Raw genomic sequence first — 15,388 nt, 5'->3', positions numbered from 1 at the left:
CATTTCTAAATAAAAACAAAATTAATCTTCACATCTCTAAATAAAAGTGGAGGTGTGAATATGTGTGTGTGTGTGCGTGTGTGTGTGTGTGTGTGTACTTCCATGCTGTACACATGAGGTAATACATGAACAGCTGAGGCAATGTAGAAAGGAGATGCATAGTTTCCAATTAGTGAGTCATTTTGTGATTTTATTGATTTACCTTTGCAGCTTTTTCCAACCAAGCATGATGGCATCATCTATAGTGAAATCATCTCAGGGAAACATTAGTAATGAGCAAGCATAAGAGCCACATCCACCCTTGCTCCACCCTTCTAATGTCCCTTTTTCACTAAAGCTCCTGGATACCCTCACAATATTTTTACATATTGGTTTTACATATCACAATTGTATTAGCTTTTATATTAACTAAAAATCTAAAAAACAAATAAATATCACTTAGCTTTCCTAAAGTTTTAAAGAAACCTGTTAATATATTTATTGCCTAGTGAGATATCACACAGGAACAGAATATAGAGGACAAAGAACAAACAGAGGTTCACAGATTTTTGTAATTAAAAAAAAAAAAGAGAAAGAAAGTGAGAGCTGACCATGCATGAGTTTCAAAATGATGTTCTCAAATTATGCACAAAAAGGCTGTTTCTTAGCACAGGACTTTTAGTTTACTTCATCCACTGAGCTCCACGCATAGAACTATTTCATAAGTGCATGCAGGTGAAAGGATGCCAAGACCAGCTAGCATTTGACATTTCATGCTAATACAAGTTGGCACCTACTAACAGTCCTTAATGAAGTAAGCATGACCAGCCTTCATAACATTTGTGATACTCCGATCTGGCCCTTCAAATCTGAAACCTGTTTTTCCTGATTGAAAATTATTATGAGTGTAACTACCTTCCCCATATATCCTGAGCTGGGCAGTCAAATGTACAACTTCATCTGTTTTTTTAGACCTACCATATACACTCCATGAGACCTACACATGTGCATTCTGTCATGTGCCACTGGGTCATTAGTATCAGTGCAGTTGCATTACCATGCTCGATTTTTGCTAAAAAACTTTTAACATTTTTTAAAATCATGGGAGTTCAGGTCTTGCTTACCTGGAGGTCACAGCTGTCACAAATGTTGTTAGACAGATCAGCGCCCCAGTGAACAGAGGGCAGGGCTAACACCGTCTTTGAGCAGAACTCACATTGCAAGCCATCTGCCCCGAACCACCCATTATGATGCCATAGCAGCGCAAAGAACCGCTCCTTCAACAAACGACATGAGTGAGATGAGTCGTGGTACATATTTTTGTTTTTGTAACAGTTAATATGTCAGGCTTCACACTCTCCCAAACAAATGCTACTCATTCTTTAATTACAAATATTCTATCAGTTATCTTTTCCAGTCATATCTTCTGATGAACTACCATTTTTTGCACTCATTTGACTCTGTGATGCACACACAGAGTCACATTGAACTTTCCTGGTTTAAAAAAAAACCTTAAAAATCCAGTATTCCATAAGGGAACAGCTACACCAAATGATATTCCTCATTTGCAGATGACTGCAGGCTACTCGTGTACTGCACCAGCTGTAGTCTCCGGTATCGTTGTGCTGTGCGTCCGAGTTATGCTTCCATTAAAAAGCGGTCCAGCAGCGCCTCTGGGAAATCACAGCCGCTAACGCACAGTATTCGTTTTTTATTTGCGACCATATTTGGCAGGACACGCTCAGAGGATTCCTCTGGATGCTCCCATGGCTACGCATCTCAGTGGTTGGCAGTACATAAAGATACACGTGATCTTTATGACGGCTTTATCTGACAGATACATGATGAGCCGTGTGTTACTGAGGTGCAGCGGAGACATGAGCTGCATACCATTGAGACCTTATTTCCACAAACAGCACGATCATTTTATTATACTTTACGTGTTAATTTTTCAATTAATAATGTGTCTCACAGTTTAGATCTGTGATTTTGATGCAAACAAAAAAGATTTGTTTTTTAAAATTGTAATTCAAATGGATAAAGACCAGTCTACATAATTAGTAACTGTTTTCATGTTTTCTTGATTGTTGTACCTTGTAAGAAAGTGCCTGAATCTGAATTTAAAAGCATGTTTTATTTGCGTAAAACAAGAACTTCACATTTATGAGACATTTGACAAGAACATAAATACAAATCCCACCCAAAACGGTTGTACTGAGCAGAAGCTGTCACCAGCTGTGATGAGTGTTTCTATACCCTGCAGTAATAACTAGGCATTTTGTGTATAGACCTGATATGACAGGGGAGAGAAATAAGAAAATTATCCTCAGCTTCAGAAAAGTTTCATAATGTCAAACAAACTGCCATTTGATACAAACTACAGCTGATTTGTGGGGATGTTGGTAACTGATCTAAAAACGTAGTATTAAGCACTCTATTTTCACAGTGTTATTCAGACAGAGGTCAAGAGTATGTGAGAACACTGTTCTCACTCAAGACATTAACACACTTTATTATGTTGCTGTCAAAAACACTGACATTACACTTCACCGTCCCCCACTTTCTCATACGCATGCGAATGGGCACAGAACTCATCTCTATATACAAAAGGGAAAAATAGAGAATATAAAGATATTAATTGAGTAGGCGATGAGTGCAGACTTCAAAGCTATTCACACCGGCTGGCAGAAGCAGGAATACAGACACACATGATCCAGAGTTAGACATTCTCAAAAAATATCCTTCACAGTTCTGTGCGCATGATGGAAAAATACAACACCAAGCACTTCTCTTTTTGGTACGTTCCTCTGACATGTTCAGTTGAAGGTATTTAGGTGTCTGCTATTTTTTTCCGTGCTTGAATGCAAAAGAATTACGTCGGTCAGATATCTTGTAGCAAGATATCATCTTCACATCTTCTGGCAAGATAAGCTGTCAATGTCCTTCCAAAACAACATTCACCATTTGCTGTAATGATAACCAAAGCATTTTTGCTCTCAGAACAAAAAAAAATTTGGCAGAGAAACCTCAGATCCCATAGAGAGATGCCACTGTTGAGCAGTGCTAACTTGTGCCATGTGCAGCCAAATAGCTTTTTTTTTTTAACTCGCCTTCTGGTCTGCTTCCTTCTCTCGACCTCCCTGAGCTGTTCATCCTCAGCAGTGGATCTCGTAGGCGATCTGTGTGTCGAACAGCAGGCTCTGGTTGATGAACAATCCCTCCGGGTCAAGTGGTGGGCCCTCACCACCTTCTGCTGGAGCCCGCCTGGGCACCATGCCAGCCACTCTTCCCGGTGTCAGAGAGCCCTGGCCCTGCAGTCCGTCGCTGGGATGCGACACTCCCTGCTGGCCAGAGGTGGGAGGTGGCAGAGGCAGCACAGGCTTGGCCCGGTTCAACACGTACATCTCGTGGCCGCGTTCGTCGCGGTACTCCTCGAGCTGTGCGAAGGTGGTGGGCCCGTCGGAGTAGTCGTTGACGTAGAGGATGCTCTCCTCCTTGCCGGCATCGTAGCCGGTGCCCTCTTTCTGCCGCTGCCGGTGGCGGCTGTAGATCATGCAGAGCAGCAGCAGGGCAGTGAGCGCCAGGAGAGAGATGCCCACAGCGATGGCGGTCTGCGTGGCTGTGCCCAGGGCGTTGAAGTCCATGCTCTCCAGCTCATACAGGGGCTCCTGGCTGACGTCACCCAGGGGCGGCCGGTGGTGCGAGGAAGACGAAGAGGAGGACGAGGAGGAATGCAGGCGGGGCCAGACGGCCGACGTGGAGGACGGCGAGGACACGTTGACGGACAGGTGGAAGGTGACGCGGGCCACGCCGCCTGGATTCCATGCTTCACACTCGTAGCGCCCAGCGTGCGCTACCGTCACGTTGCTTAGGAACAGCATCCCACTGCCCGTGTCCGGGTCAAAGCTCTCCCGGTCCCCACCATCCTCTTTCACTGGACCGTGGCTCCCCACCATGGTGGTGCTCCCCCCAGGCCTGACAGTCACCGGCCTCCCCCCGGCCTTCCCATCACCGTCGGAGCCCGACTCCTGCACCAGGCCACGGGGCGAGAGCTGGGCCCGTCCATGGGCCACCTTTCTCCAAGTGACCTGAGGCTGGGGGTAACCGGAGGCCTGGCAGGACACACGCAGGCTCTCTCCCAGGCGCACGGTCAGGTGGCCTGGCTCCAGCTGCACCACTGGCGGGATGCACACCAGGCTGTTGGCTGGCACCTCCACCAGGCTCAGGTGCGAGAGGCGAGGCGGCTCGGCGCACAGTAGTCGCCGCTCGGCTGAGCTCAGCAGCCTCTGGCCCTCCTCATTGATCCAGGCGCGCAGCCAGTGGAGGGCGCAATCACAGCGCCATGGGTTGTCTGCCCAGCACAGAGAGCGGGTGGAGCAAGAGATGGAGAAAGGAACAGAAAGAGAGAAGGAGAGAAGAGATGGACACAGAGGGATTGTGGGATAGCGAAACACGAACAAGAAAAGAAAGAGACAAAAAGGAGGTGAGAAAGCGAGGGACAGAAAGAGAAAAGAAGAAAAAGGGTTATCTGCAAGCCTAAAAGACTTTAAGAGCTTGAGAAGCAGAATGGGGAGAGGCCGGCTGGAGAGGCCGGCTGCTCGAGATCCTTCCACGGCGAGTTGCTTTAACTTCAAAGGCATTGTCCTGCTTTCTCTCTTCATGCCCTTTTCTTCCGTTTGGGTTTGGTTCCTTTTGATGTTCTGCTAATCCCTGTTTGAGCTATCCAGCCCTCCTCACACAGCTACCGGAACTCTTCCCTCATTCCGTGCTCCTACTCCCTCTCCTCCCTTACATCCCGCATCACTCCGGTTTGCATCCGAAATCCTTCCTGCCTTCCTGTTTCATCTCCCGCATCACCCTGTCCTTTTTTCCATCTGTTGTATCCCTTGTGCATGTGTGTGTATGTGGATGTGCATGTCTGTGTTGCATGTGTGTGTATGTGCATGCACAGCGTATGTGTGCGGAGCACCTGTGACTCGGAGCACTTGGAGGCTGACCAGGGGTCGGAGTGTGGCAGGACTGAGGGTGCGCAGGTTGTTCCTGCTCAGGTCCAGCAGAGCCAGGGAGGACAGACCCACCAGAGCCTGCTCATCCAGCACCTCCATCGTGTTCTCCTGTAGGTGCAACTCCTGCAAACGCTGGGAGGAGGCATAAGAGAGAATGGCTCATCATCATCATCATCATCCTCATCATCATCAGCAGCAGCAGCATTTTTGCCAGAGGTAATATCATCCTCATCACCATAATAGCCACCTTCATCTTCTTCCATGTTATTAGAGGTGTTATTCGTCCATGCATAATGGTGCGGTCTGGCCCCCTCACCTTCATTATCAACTTGCTGAAGAAGCTTTTCCCTCACAGCAATCTTTCATCTAAGCTCCACAGTTTTCTCACCTTAATTACCTTTCTCTTGGTCAGCCATTGTCATCACTGTAACATTTACAAATGCATGCGAGCACACGGTTTCCTGCTGCTGCATTCAGGCTCGGTTCAGGTAACCGCGGCGTGACGAGGCAGTGATTACTGCTGTTAGTCAGGCAATCTTCTGCAGCCCTGAGCCTTCACATTTTCTCCACTGAATTTGAAAGTGAAGTTAATTCTGTACAGTACACACGATCCAGACGGATCTCGCCATGGCTGGAACTGAGACCACGCGCATGCAGACGTATGCACGCAAACACACCTGCAGGCCGCGGAAGGTGTAGTCCTCCAGCCGGGTGATGTGGTTCCCAGCCAGGTATAGGATTCGCAGGTGCTCCAGGCCGTGAAACACGTCGGCGGAGACTAGGTGAAGGCGGTTGCCGTTTAGGGCCAGCTCCAACAGCTGGCCCAGGCTCACGAAGGCACCAGGCTCCAGAGATGAGATGCTGTTGTTCTGCAGGTACAGGTACTGCAGGCGACCCAGGCCGGACAGATCCTCCACCCGGATCTGGCCGATGGTGTTATCCTGCAGGAAGATGGTCTGAGAAACAGCACAAAAGGGAACACTCACAATCGTGGAAGGAACTATGGACACTGCACATCAGCCACAACATTTTCTGTGGATCGTTAACTTTGCCATAATGAGGATATGTTTGCATTTGTTGCAACAATAACATTTGTTCTTCAGATCTTGTCAGTTTATTACTAAGTAGAGACCCGGTGGTAAAATGAACATATGCAGTAAGAGCTTTTATAAAATTCAACTCCAGCGGGTTGTTTACCAACCAGACTGAGACAGCCATCTCAGTTACGCCCGCTCTGAGATGGTAGAATTTGCTAGAGGGTAACTTAACATGAAAGCACTTCCCTCGACCGGGTGAGAACTGGATCAGTGGGGGGCTTGAGGCTTGCCGATGTGCTCTGTGTAGTCTCTTTCAGAAATGCCCTTCTCATAGTCCATGCAGTCGGTGTGGATACTTAGAAGCAAATGAATTTTCAGTGGTAGAATCTGCATTAGTGGGCTTTTATGTGACCAGTGTTGGGCGTGGGCAGGGATTCCGGCATGCCTTTGGTGATCTAGCACCACCATATCAGCTGTTTAATGCTGATGACACCATGCAATTGCTGATGCTCTCTCTGAAACCGCATGTGCAGCAATTAAATGCAGGAGGAGCCGCAGCAGCCCATTTGAATGGCTCTGGGTTGCGCGGGTTAATTGAGAAATCTATGCGAGGCAGCTCATGAATATGCAAGGGATGGCGCTGGAGACGTGAGCCAGGTTAACCTACTGAGACAGGAAACTAAGCAGGAAGTCTGAGACTGCAGGAGATGTAGAGCATCCTGGGGCTAGGAGGTGGGGCCATAGGCACGGCTCGGAGCTGATGTTTCTGTTTTCCATTAAAATGAGATCATCCCAGTGCTTTAATTAGGCTGTACATATTAAACTGAGTGACTACACTCATGCATCACAGAGATGACATCAGTCATTCTTTTTCTTATTACCAAATAACCATCTGCTGCATGATGCACATGGAGCATACTGATGCTTTTCCAGACTCGGGCTCTTTCTACTGCTTTGGTAGCAGCGCCTGCCAAATCAATCCCCTGCCCTTGGCCACTTGAGGCAGCTGCAAGACGGTGGGGCGTGATGGGTGGCAGCCCACCTGCGTACTGTGTGCGACGCCGCGGGGCATCTCTCTAAGGCCGACGGAGCCACACTCCACCGTCAGGCTGTAGCAGCGGCAAGAGGAGGGGCAGGCCGACGACGGGGTGGGCAGCCCGGCCAGCGCGGCCAGCAGCAGCGGCGCAAGACAGAGGGCTGGAGCCATCGCTGCCTCTGGGGACGAGAGAAGACATGGGTACAGTGAGAAAGAAAGCAATCCGGGGTTGGAGGGACGGAACTGGTATGAAAATGATTAGAAGAAAGGCAAGAAAGAAAAAGAAGCGAGGGGAGGAGAGAAAGAATGAGTGTGGGATTGGAATAAACAAGAAAAAAAAACATGAAAAGAAAAAGGGGTAGAGAGAGAGAAAGGCAGGGAGAGGTTGAGAAGAAGAGGGAGGCAGGGAGGGAGAAAAAAGAGAGAAAGAGTGATTGAGAGAATGAGACAGAGCTCAACCAGGAGGGAAATGAAAGGAGAGCGAATGAAAGGAAAAGGACATTGCGTGGAAAAGGAAAGAGTGAAAGGGTGTGTGTGCACACACCCATCCTAATAGAATATCTAATGCATGAGCAACACGCTTAAGTGAGTTGGAAAATGGAATATCATGGTGGAGAAAGTAGAAAGTACTAGGAGACTGGCAGGGAGGGAATGAGACGAAGACATCCACTCTTGCCCTACTCCGTCCTACACAGCAGTCTCTGGAGAGCTGTCCTCTTGGTTGCTGCAGGGCTACAGTTAATTAAAGCCATCAGAAGAGGGGCACATGTGTAGTCTTGAGGAGCTCCCCCCCCCCTCTCTCTCTCTCTCTCTCCCTCTCTCTCTCTCAGTCTGTTCCCCCCCTCTTTTGCTTTCTCTCTTTTCACACCCCCCCCCCCCCACTTCTCTTTCGCTCCCTCGGCTGAATAGATGCAGTGGCTCTTCTACCAGAGTCTAACACTGGTCCCCGCAGGGAGCTTTCTCACTGCAATCACCCGAAGATCGAAATCCACTGCTGGGAGGCTCTTCGCTGTCTGCCCCCCGCCCTTCCATTCTGATGTAGACGTGGGCTATGAAAACAGACCTGCGGGTTATAACATGCCGGCCCACTTTAAAGGCAAGACAGGACTTAAATCCAAGAACACTCAGTAGAAACAAGGATCAGGTTCTAAGGTAAGCCCGGATGGAGGGGAGAGGGTAACGGAATGTCGGACCTTGACAGGAATCCAAACGGATTGCGTTACGGACAAGTGAGAATGGGAGTTTTAAACTCGGGTTACGCCGAAACTTAAAATGTGTATTTTACAGAACATATTAAGGAGAGAACAAATTAATTGCAATAATGCAGGTCTTGTACTCAAAAGAGTCAGCGAATCAATTGTTACTCCAGAACCATCTGCATTTGGAGCAGAAAAAGTTTCAACTTCATTATACTACAGCCAGGTGGACCTTTACATAAATAAAGTAGCATGCTGTGGACTAGACGTGAATATTTCATACCCGCTGCCTAATTCAGGGGGTATTTGAAAGGACAGGCAACCAGATTAATGTAATGTGCCCTACATAAACCATTTTATCTGCTCTGAGCAGAAAAAAAACGGGGGCCGATAAACATCGGCGGCGAAATGGCAGTCTATTCCCCACAGCGGCTCTCCCGCTCAACGTCCCGCCTGCTCCTGCTTCTCTCCTGCCAGGGAGGGAAAGAAGAGAGTGCAAAAAGAAAAGGGAGAATTCCGAATGAGCTTTGCTTGCAGGGGTTTCATTCTCTACGTGAACAGCCTCCCAAACAGCGGAGGAGGATAAGAGGAATCCGGCGAGTCTCTGAATAAGGCAGAGTGCTGCTCTGGAACGCAGAGGGGATGCGCTCGAGGGAAAATGCACTCTAGGCCTATGCTGCAAGACAAGGTTCTTAAAAGATCATTTAAATATTTAGGCCACGTTACCAGGTTTTTACAGCAAAATTTATTGAATGTGTGTGTGTGTGTGTGTGTGTGTGTGTGTGTGTGTGCATGTGTGCGTGTGTGTGCGTGTGTGCGTGTGTGTGTGTGTGTGTGTGTGTGTGTGCGCGTGTGAGACAGAGAGAGTTTGCGGGAGCTAGAGAAATCGTGACTAAGAGAGGGAGAAAGTGACTAAGGTTAATGAAACAGATGGTAGACCCACTCATACATACTCAATTAATGATTTTCCCAAATTCAAAATACACTTTTAGTTTTCAGCTCCTGAGCTCATATTTCCCCCTCCACTACGCTACGGCAATAGCGGTAAACAACGAAGCTCTTCATCGCTATACAAGCAAAAGAATTTGTAGAACATCTCTTGAATGCCGGCTCAGAAGTTAGTGCGTGCGTTTTATTGACAGCGCTGACACCAGAATGCAGCATGTTTCTTAACCACCTGCATTTCTTGGGCATGTCTGTTTTGTAGAAGATTGTCTTAAGACGGCAGCTGGATGCTTTGTATACATTTAAAATGCAGACAGAAAAAAAAAAAAACGCAGATAGAAGGAACCTGTTGCAGAACAATTCAACAATGTTATATTGTTCTTCAGAGGAAAACTGACAATTTTTTTTTCTTTTACCAGTGTCACTGGTGGCATTGGTTACCATTCTGTGTTTAGCAATGTCCTCAGTCTAGAATTTCATCATGTAGTCATTTGGCTTATAACAGGAGGCACAGGCTGTGATTTGGCATTGACCTCTAGGTCAGCCAGGTGTGATCATACAGTGGCATAATCAGTCCAAACCTGCATTAGGTGTGTATTACGAGCCAGGGTTGAGTGCCATGGCCCAAACACAAACACACACACACACACACACAGACAGACCAAAAATATGTCCTGTCTAGGAGTCTCTGACAACTGTGTCAGAAATTTATGAATTATTCAATAATCAGTCTCAGGGTAGGTACATACTTAGCATTATTGACAGTATATAAATTGAGGTGTCAAATTATAAAAAATATTTTTTGCAATATAATAATAAAAATATTGTTGCCTTTTTTGTCGTATTGTTGTCCTGATTTTAACTAAACGTGAATTTTATAAACTTCATGGAACTGCTAAAATAAATGGCCTCAAATAAACAACCCACTAATGTGCTGTCTGTCTGTTCTTTTCATAAGAAAATACATTTATGCTGTAAATGTCCTTTTTCATGATACATTAATAGACAGACATCCAGAGTCAGTTTGTTTTATATAACTAGTCTCCCTGTTTGCTTACTTTAACTGCGAGCAAGCAAAATCCATTAGTAATGCTGTCTCCGACAAAAACGTAATCCATCAACCAGATGTTTTCATTTGATCAGGACTGAATGGGATGACTAGATGTCAACTTTTGATCGTCTGTCTGGACTTAATATTCATTTTGCATGCCTGTTTTGTCTGTGGCTATGGCAGGTTCCTCCATTTACAGCTGTATATGGTGTGTTACAGCCAGGCTCAGACTAAATCTGAAGCCTGAGGGTAAAATCGCATCCTAAAATCACAGTTTTGTGCTGTGAATGCTCACCTCAGTGAACCCAAGTAAAAACAACTACTCAATCACTGGAGGTATATTTAATGACCCAGAGTTTAATCTCCTACTAGCCACTTGCGACACGTCATGATGATATATGGATGGAGCTCCGCATACATGGGCCTGTCACTGTGTTTAAACTCATATTCATATGATATGTATCTTCAACCTTGTGTGAGCACTTCGTGATAATGGACAGGGGTGGTTGAAAAGACAAATAGCCCCTGGTAAAAGCTCTAACTGATTATTCCATCATTCTCCACCATCAATAGGACGCGCCCCCCACGCATATTTTCATGGGCCTTTCAACAAGATCCGCTTGCTTGTACAGTCACTCGCAAAACGTAAATAATAAGCAAAGAGCGACTGAGTCATGCTCAGAATATAACAGGACACTTGAAGACCCGTTGAATGTTGAATGTACAATCGCAGGTAAAGGAGGAGCAAAACCCATTCAGAGAGAGAGAGAGAGAGAGAGCATATGCCCTCTGGCTGTTCCTGTCCATGCATACCATGTTGTCATGGAAACAATACAGCAGGGTCTAGAGTCTGGAGGCAAAGCTTTAGGGTAATGATTAGGCCTGGGAACAAGGTTCAGTCCAGAAGAGACCAGATCTGAATAAGTATCAAGGATGTGCACAGAGGAAATAAGATTTCCGTTCTAACAATCAACTTTTCCCTCACTTTCTTCTCTGTCCTCCTACAACTATGATTCTCCTTTAAGTGCTGCCTTTCTCTGGCTCATGAGCCAAGTAGACCGTTACGCCTGGTCTAGTCTTAAGTAGAGAGGTCTTCACATCCATATGCAATGGAAACCAATGGCAGTGCTTATTGTATAGCACACTGAGTGTGTGCGCGCGTGTGTGTATATGTGTGTGTGTGTGTGTGTATGTGTGCTCGTGTTCAGCTGGCATCTGTATGTATGCATGTTCCTGTGTGTGTGCATATATCATTGAGAGAGAGTGATGAAAAAGCAACATTCATTCTTCCTTCCTCCTGCACTGCCGCCGTTCCATCTTGTTCCACCTTTTAATGGGCTGCACCCCGCTAAGTGTTTTGTGTACTCCAGACTGAGAGCATTGCCCTCTTCCTGCAATCATCCAACACTGGCTGAGCAATCAGAGACAGCTGACCAACACATGCACGCGCGCACATCACACACCCTTGCGACAATGTCGACAGCAGCTCCTCGTGTATGCTTACAATGAACCATCCAGCCATATAGGTCGCCGTGGGCCAAGAGCAGCCATTGGCCCTGGGCAATGCTGACTCTCATCCAGCCTGGCCCAAGTGTGCACCCTGCCACACACACTCTGTTGCTCAGCAATCAAAGCACTCAAGAGGTTGCAGTGTCATTTCAACAGTACATCAACAGTAAAGTTTGAACCCATAACCAATCAATACACCCTATCCCCACACCCCCCCAAGCTATTGCAAAGTGCCTGGTGCATTCAGATAGATAAAGCACTGAGTAGAAATAGGGAAGGCAAAGGTCTGTGTTTGTGTGTGTATGTGTGTGTGTGTGTGTGTGTGTGTGTGTGTATCATGGTCAGTTGGAGCACTGCACCTCGCCATGCCAAAACTGAACACAAGGACAAAATGCTGACCAATGATTTCCCCTGAAAAGCTAACAAAGGCATCCTCTAACCAGGTGTACTCTTTTCTAGCATATTTGTACAGACTAAATGTTTTGACATACTTGTTTTAATTAAAAGCCCTAAAATGTAATTACATTTTATAATAATTCATAATTACATTTTAAAATGACTTGTGAGGTGTATTTTTTATCCTGATGAAAATGCATTAATTTTTAATGAAACCTCTATTCTTAGTTTAGAGTTTAGGTTTAGGGTTATTTTAGCAATGTAAGACTGTGTGCATTGGGGGAGTTGTCTTTGTCTGTGTGAGATTTTGTGTTTTGATACCTGTATTTACTGTAGAAATATATATATATATATAGATAGATAGAGAGAGAGAGAGAGAGAGAGAGAGAGAGAGAGTGTGTGTGTTAGAGCTAGAGTCAAACCAAAACCAAAGAGCTAGCTGAGATGAGTTTTGGGCTATTACATCATCACCAGTAGACCAATAGGATGTGGACCTCCACGTGGCCAGTGTGCTTGCTGAAAAGCTCGATCACCCTCTGTTTTATTCACAGCACATCCAAACTGCCTGTGACACCACAGCACTGTGATCCCAGTGAAACCACCAGTCACTAACACTGCACTGAACAAGTGAGGCACAGAACATCTCTCCACAGCAACCTGTGGATCCCCTCCCACGGTAGCTGATTCTGTTCACATGGATAATCCATTCTGTCTGCTACATAATGCTAGGGTTTTTGCACATATCTTAAATCTGCAACCAACAGGCCATCCAAACCAGCCTTCAATACCAGCCAAGGGCTCTATGAAAAACAAGTTTGATTGGTGTATCTGTTATCTGTCTCATGTTTAGCAACCACTTTTGAAATAAAACATGACCGATCTGATTCAAAGATGCATATCACATCATTTCAGCTCTTGAGGTCACCCATATGTCATAATTCTAAACCACAAGGAGGCTTTTAGCCACATTAATCTCACTTGTGTCCATCATAGGCAGTCTAGTGCCATTATATTGACCCTGTCAATTAAGCTCTATGATTGTTTAGCATCACAGACTCATGCTGCGCTGTCTGTATTTTTATGGTGACATTTATGAGGCTGTTTTGGATTGCTCTCACCCGTTGTTCCCTGCTTAACTTGTACTTGCACTCATCAGTGGGAGTTCTACCCTCCCCTACTCCTCCAGTCTGAAGAGACGGATTGAGGCGCCCGGGTGCCAAATCCTAGCTGAGAAAATCGGTCTCTTGTTGAAAGACTACCGCTGAGAGACGTGCCTACTCACTCTGTCTCCACTCATTCATCTGGAAGATAGGCTGCTATGTACAGAACAAATGGACATTGTGATCCCTTTGCCCCCTGCTTCTGTTGCCCCATGACCCCCATATCTCTCTCTCTCTCTCTCTCTCTCTCTCTCTCATATAACCCCATCCTACTTTCTTTCTATTCCCTTCTTTTTCTTCTTCCCTCTTTTCCCCTTCACTCTCCTGTTTCGGCCATCATTTTCTTTTCTCCATCACTATCTTTCCTTCTTTGTCATTCTCTCTCTCTCTATCTTTGTATCTATCTCTGTCAGTGATCCATGTGGACCATAAATCTCAGTACTGGCATTGTTCCATATTGCTGTGCTCTGCACAGAGCTGGATGGTCAGTTTGAAAGGTCTACTGTTTTTTAGCGCTTTACTTGCCCCATGCCTGCACATGTCCTTTGATGATGTACAGGAGGTGTATGATGGTTACATGCTAGAAAAACAGCATTAAGGGACATCCAAATACCAAACATCCACGTATGAATGAATCATACTGTGAATATACTTTATGGTACATTCGCGCTTCATAAACTAAAATCATTTAAAGCTAGAGAACTTCACACTTATTGCGTTGCCTTACAAATATACTAAAATTAATGCAATATGATGTTTAAAAAGTCTCCCCTGTGGAGTCAGGGCATAGCATGAGTAGCAAAAAAAACTACTTACCTGTCAACCGAGTCCAGCCAAGTAGTGTTTCTTTCGACAATGTTTCTGAGCTGCGCGCTTGCTTTATCTGGTCTTGGTGGCTGAACAGCGAATTTAATTAGCTCTTTGGCACAAACTAGACCTTCTGGCATTAAATATCAGTCCCCCGTCGAGACACCAAACAAAGCGTCGATTCATGCGTGTCGTGGTCCCTAAAGACCACGGTTCTGCCCCCCCATTCTTAAAAGCTGCGACGCCAAATATCCCTCGCGGCAATCAATGTCCACGTTCGTTTCATACACATCAAATGGATGTCAGTTGTTGTCGGACTCAGCCGAGGTATATGGAAGTACCTCTAGCCTTTCTGCTTTCGAGGCATCTGACGTCCCTGTAAAAGAGGATTACGGGTTTTACATCCAGTTTCCCTTATTTGCGCTTGCTTTTCCGTTTCTCTTTCGCCGACCAACCCCTCCTCTCGCCCGAGCCATTGTTCACACTGATTGGTAACGTAAGCTTCGCCTCAACGCGCAAGCCCCAGTCGCAAAGCCTCGGAGCACGCTGGCGTCCGTCCAGCGCATGTTGTTTCTATCAATTCAATTTAGTTTTTGTCGCTTCCGCAAATCTGCTGCTATTTCTCGAACCGGTAGCAGTCATTTGTTGCTCGTTTTAAACACTAGCCTCCGCATGTATGTATCGTTGGAACGGCGGTGATCCCGACAATGGTTTTTTTTTTTTTCGTGAATAATGATCATAAATACTCACTGAGAGTGATAAAAGTGAGAAGTCAGTACTTGGCGCACGCACTTTCAGGACCACGGACAGTGACACGACCCTGCGTGACGGCGTTTGAGGCATTTCCGTTAAAAAATACATTTCGGCTGGGAAAACAAATTTCGGCCGGGAAAACTAATTTCCTAGGAAAGGTGAGAATTGTTAAATTAGTGGTCAACACTATGCAGTTTCAAACTATATGTACCCAACCATTTTAATTGCAGGCGAAATTTGAAACTGCAGAGCAATACCATACGACTGATAACAAAGCATTCCCTTATAGACTGACGTTATATATTTCAGATGGAAACATTTTGCAATAACAAATTGTCCACCCATAATGCAATGGCCACAGCAGTGTGGAATCTTACTTTTTTTTCTTTTTTTTTTGTGTCTTTGTTCAATTATTTGTTTTTGGGTCAATAATAAGCAGTTAATTTCAGCATGGCAGCACTGCATGCAGGGCAAAAAAATAGTATGACTACTTGTTCTTCCAGTTGATGATAA

General features: G+C 45.8%; 1 protein-coding gene across 1 annotated transcript; it reads right to left on the bottom strand.

Annotated features, from left to right (window-relative positions):
* Positions 1 to 2,470: 2,470 nt before the first annotated feature.
* Positions 2,471 to 14,851, bottom strand: lrrc24 (leucine rich repeat containing 24). Its single transcript, XM_027021171.3, has 5 exons — positions 14,132 to 14,851; positions 7,065 to 7,237; positions 5,663 to 5,941; positions 4,949 to 5,117; positions 2,471 to 4,330 (listed from the first exon to the last, which is right to left on the bottom strand). Exons 2-5 carry the CDS (start codon positions 7,227 to 7,229, stop codon positions 3,135 to 3,137), a joined length of 1,809 nt encoding a protein of 602 aa, XP_026876972.3. The 5' UTR covers positions 7,230 to 7,237; positions 14,132 to 14,851; the 3' UTR covers positions 2,471 to 3,134.
* Between the last annotated feature and the right edge of the window lie 537 nt (positions 14,852 to 15,388).

The sequence above is a fragment of the Electrophorus electricus genome, chromosome 11, assembly GCF_041902795.1.
Source record: "Electrophorus electricus isolate QZ-2024a chromosome 11, ASM4190279v1, whole genome shotgun sequence".
NCBI lineage: Eukaryota > Metazoa > Chordata > Actinopteri > Gymnotiformes > Gymnotidae > Electrophorus > Electrophorus electricus.
Note: the sequence above shows the minus strand (reverse complement) of the source record. Positions and strands in the feature narration are given on the sequence as shown.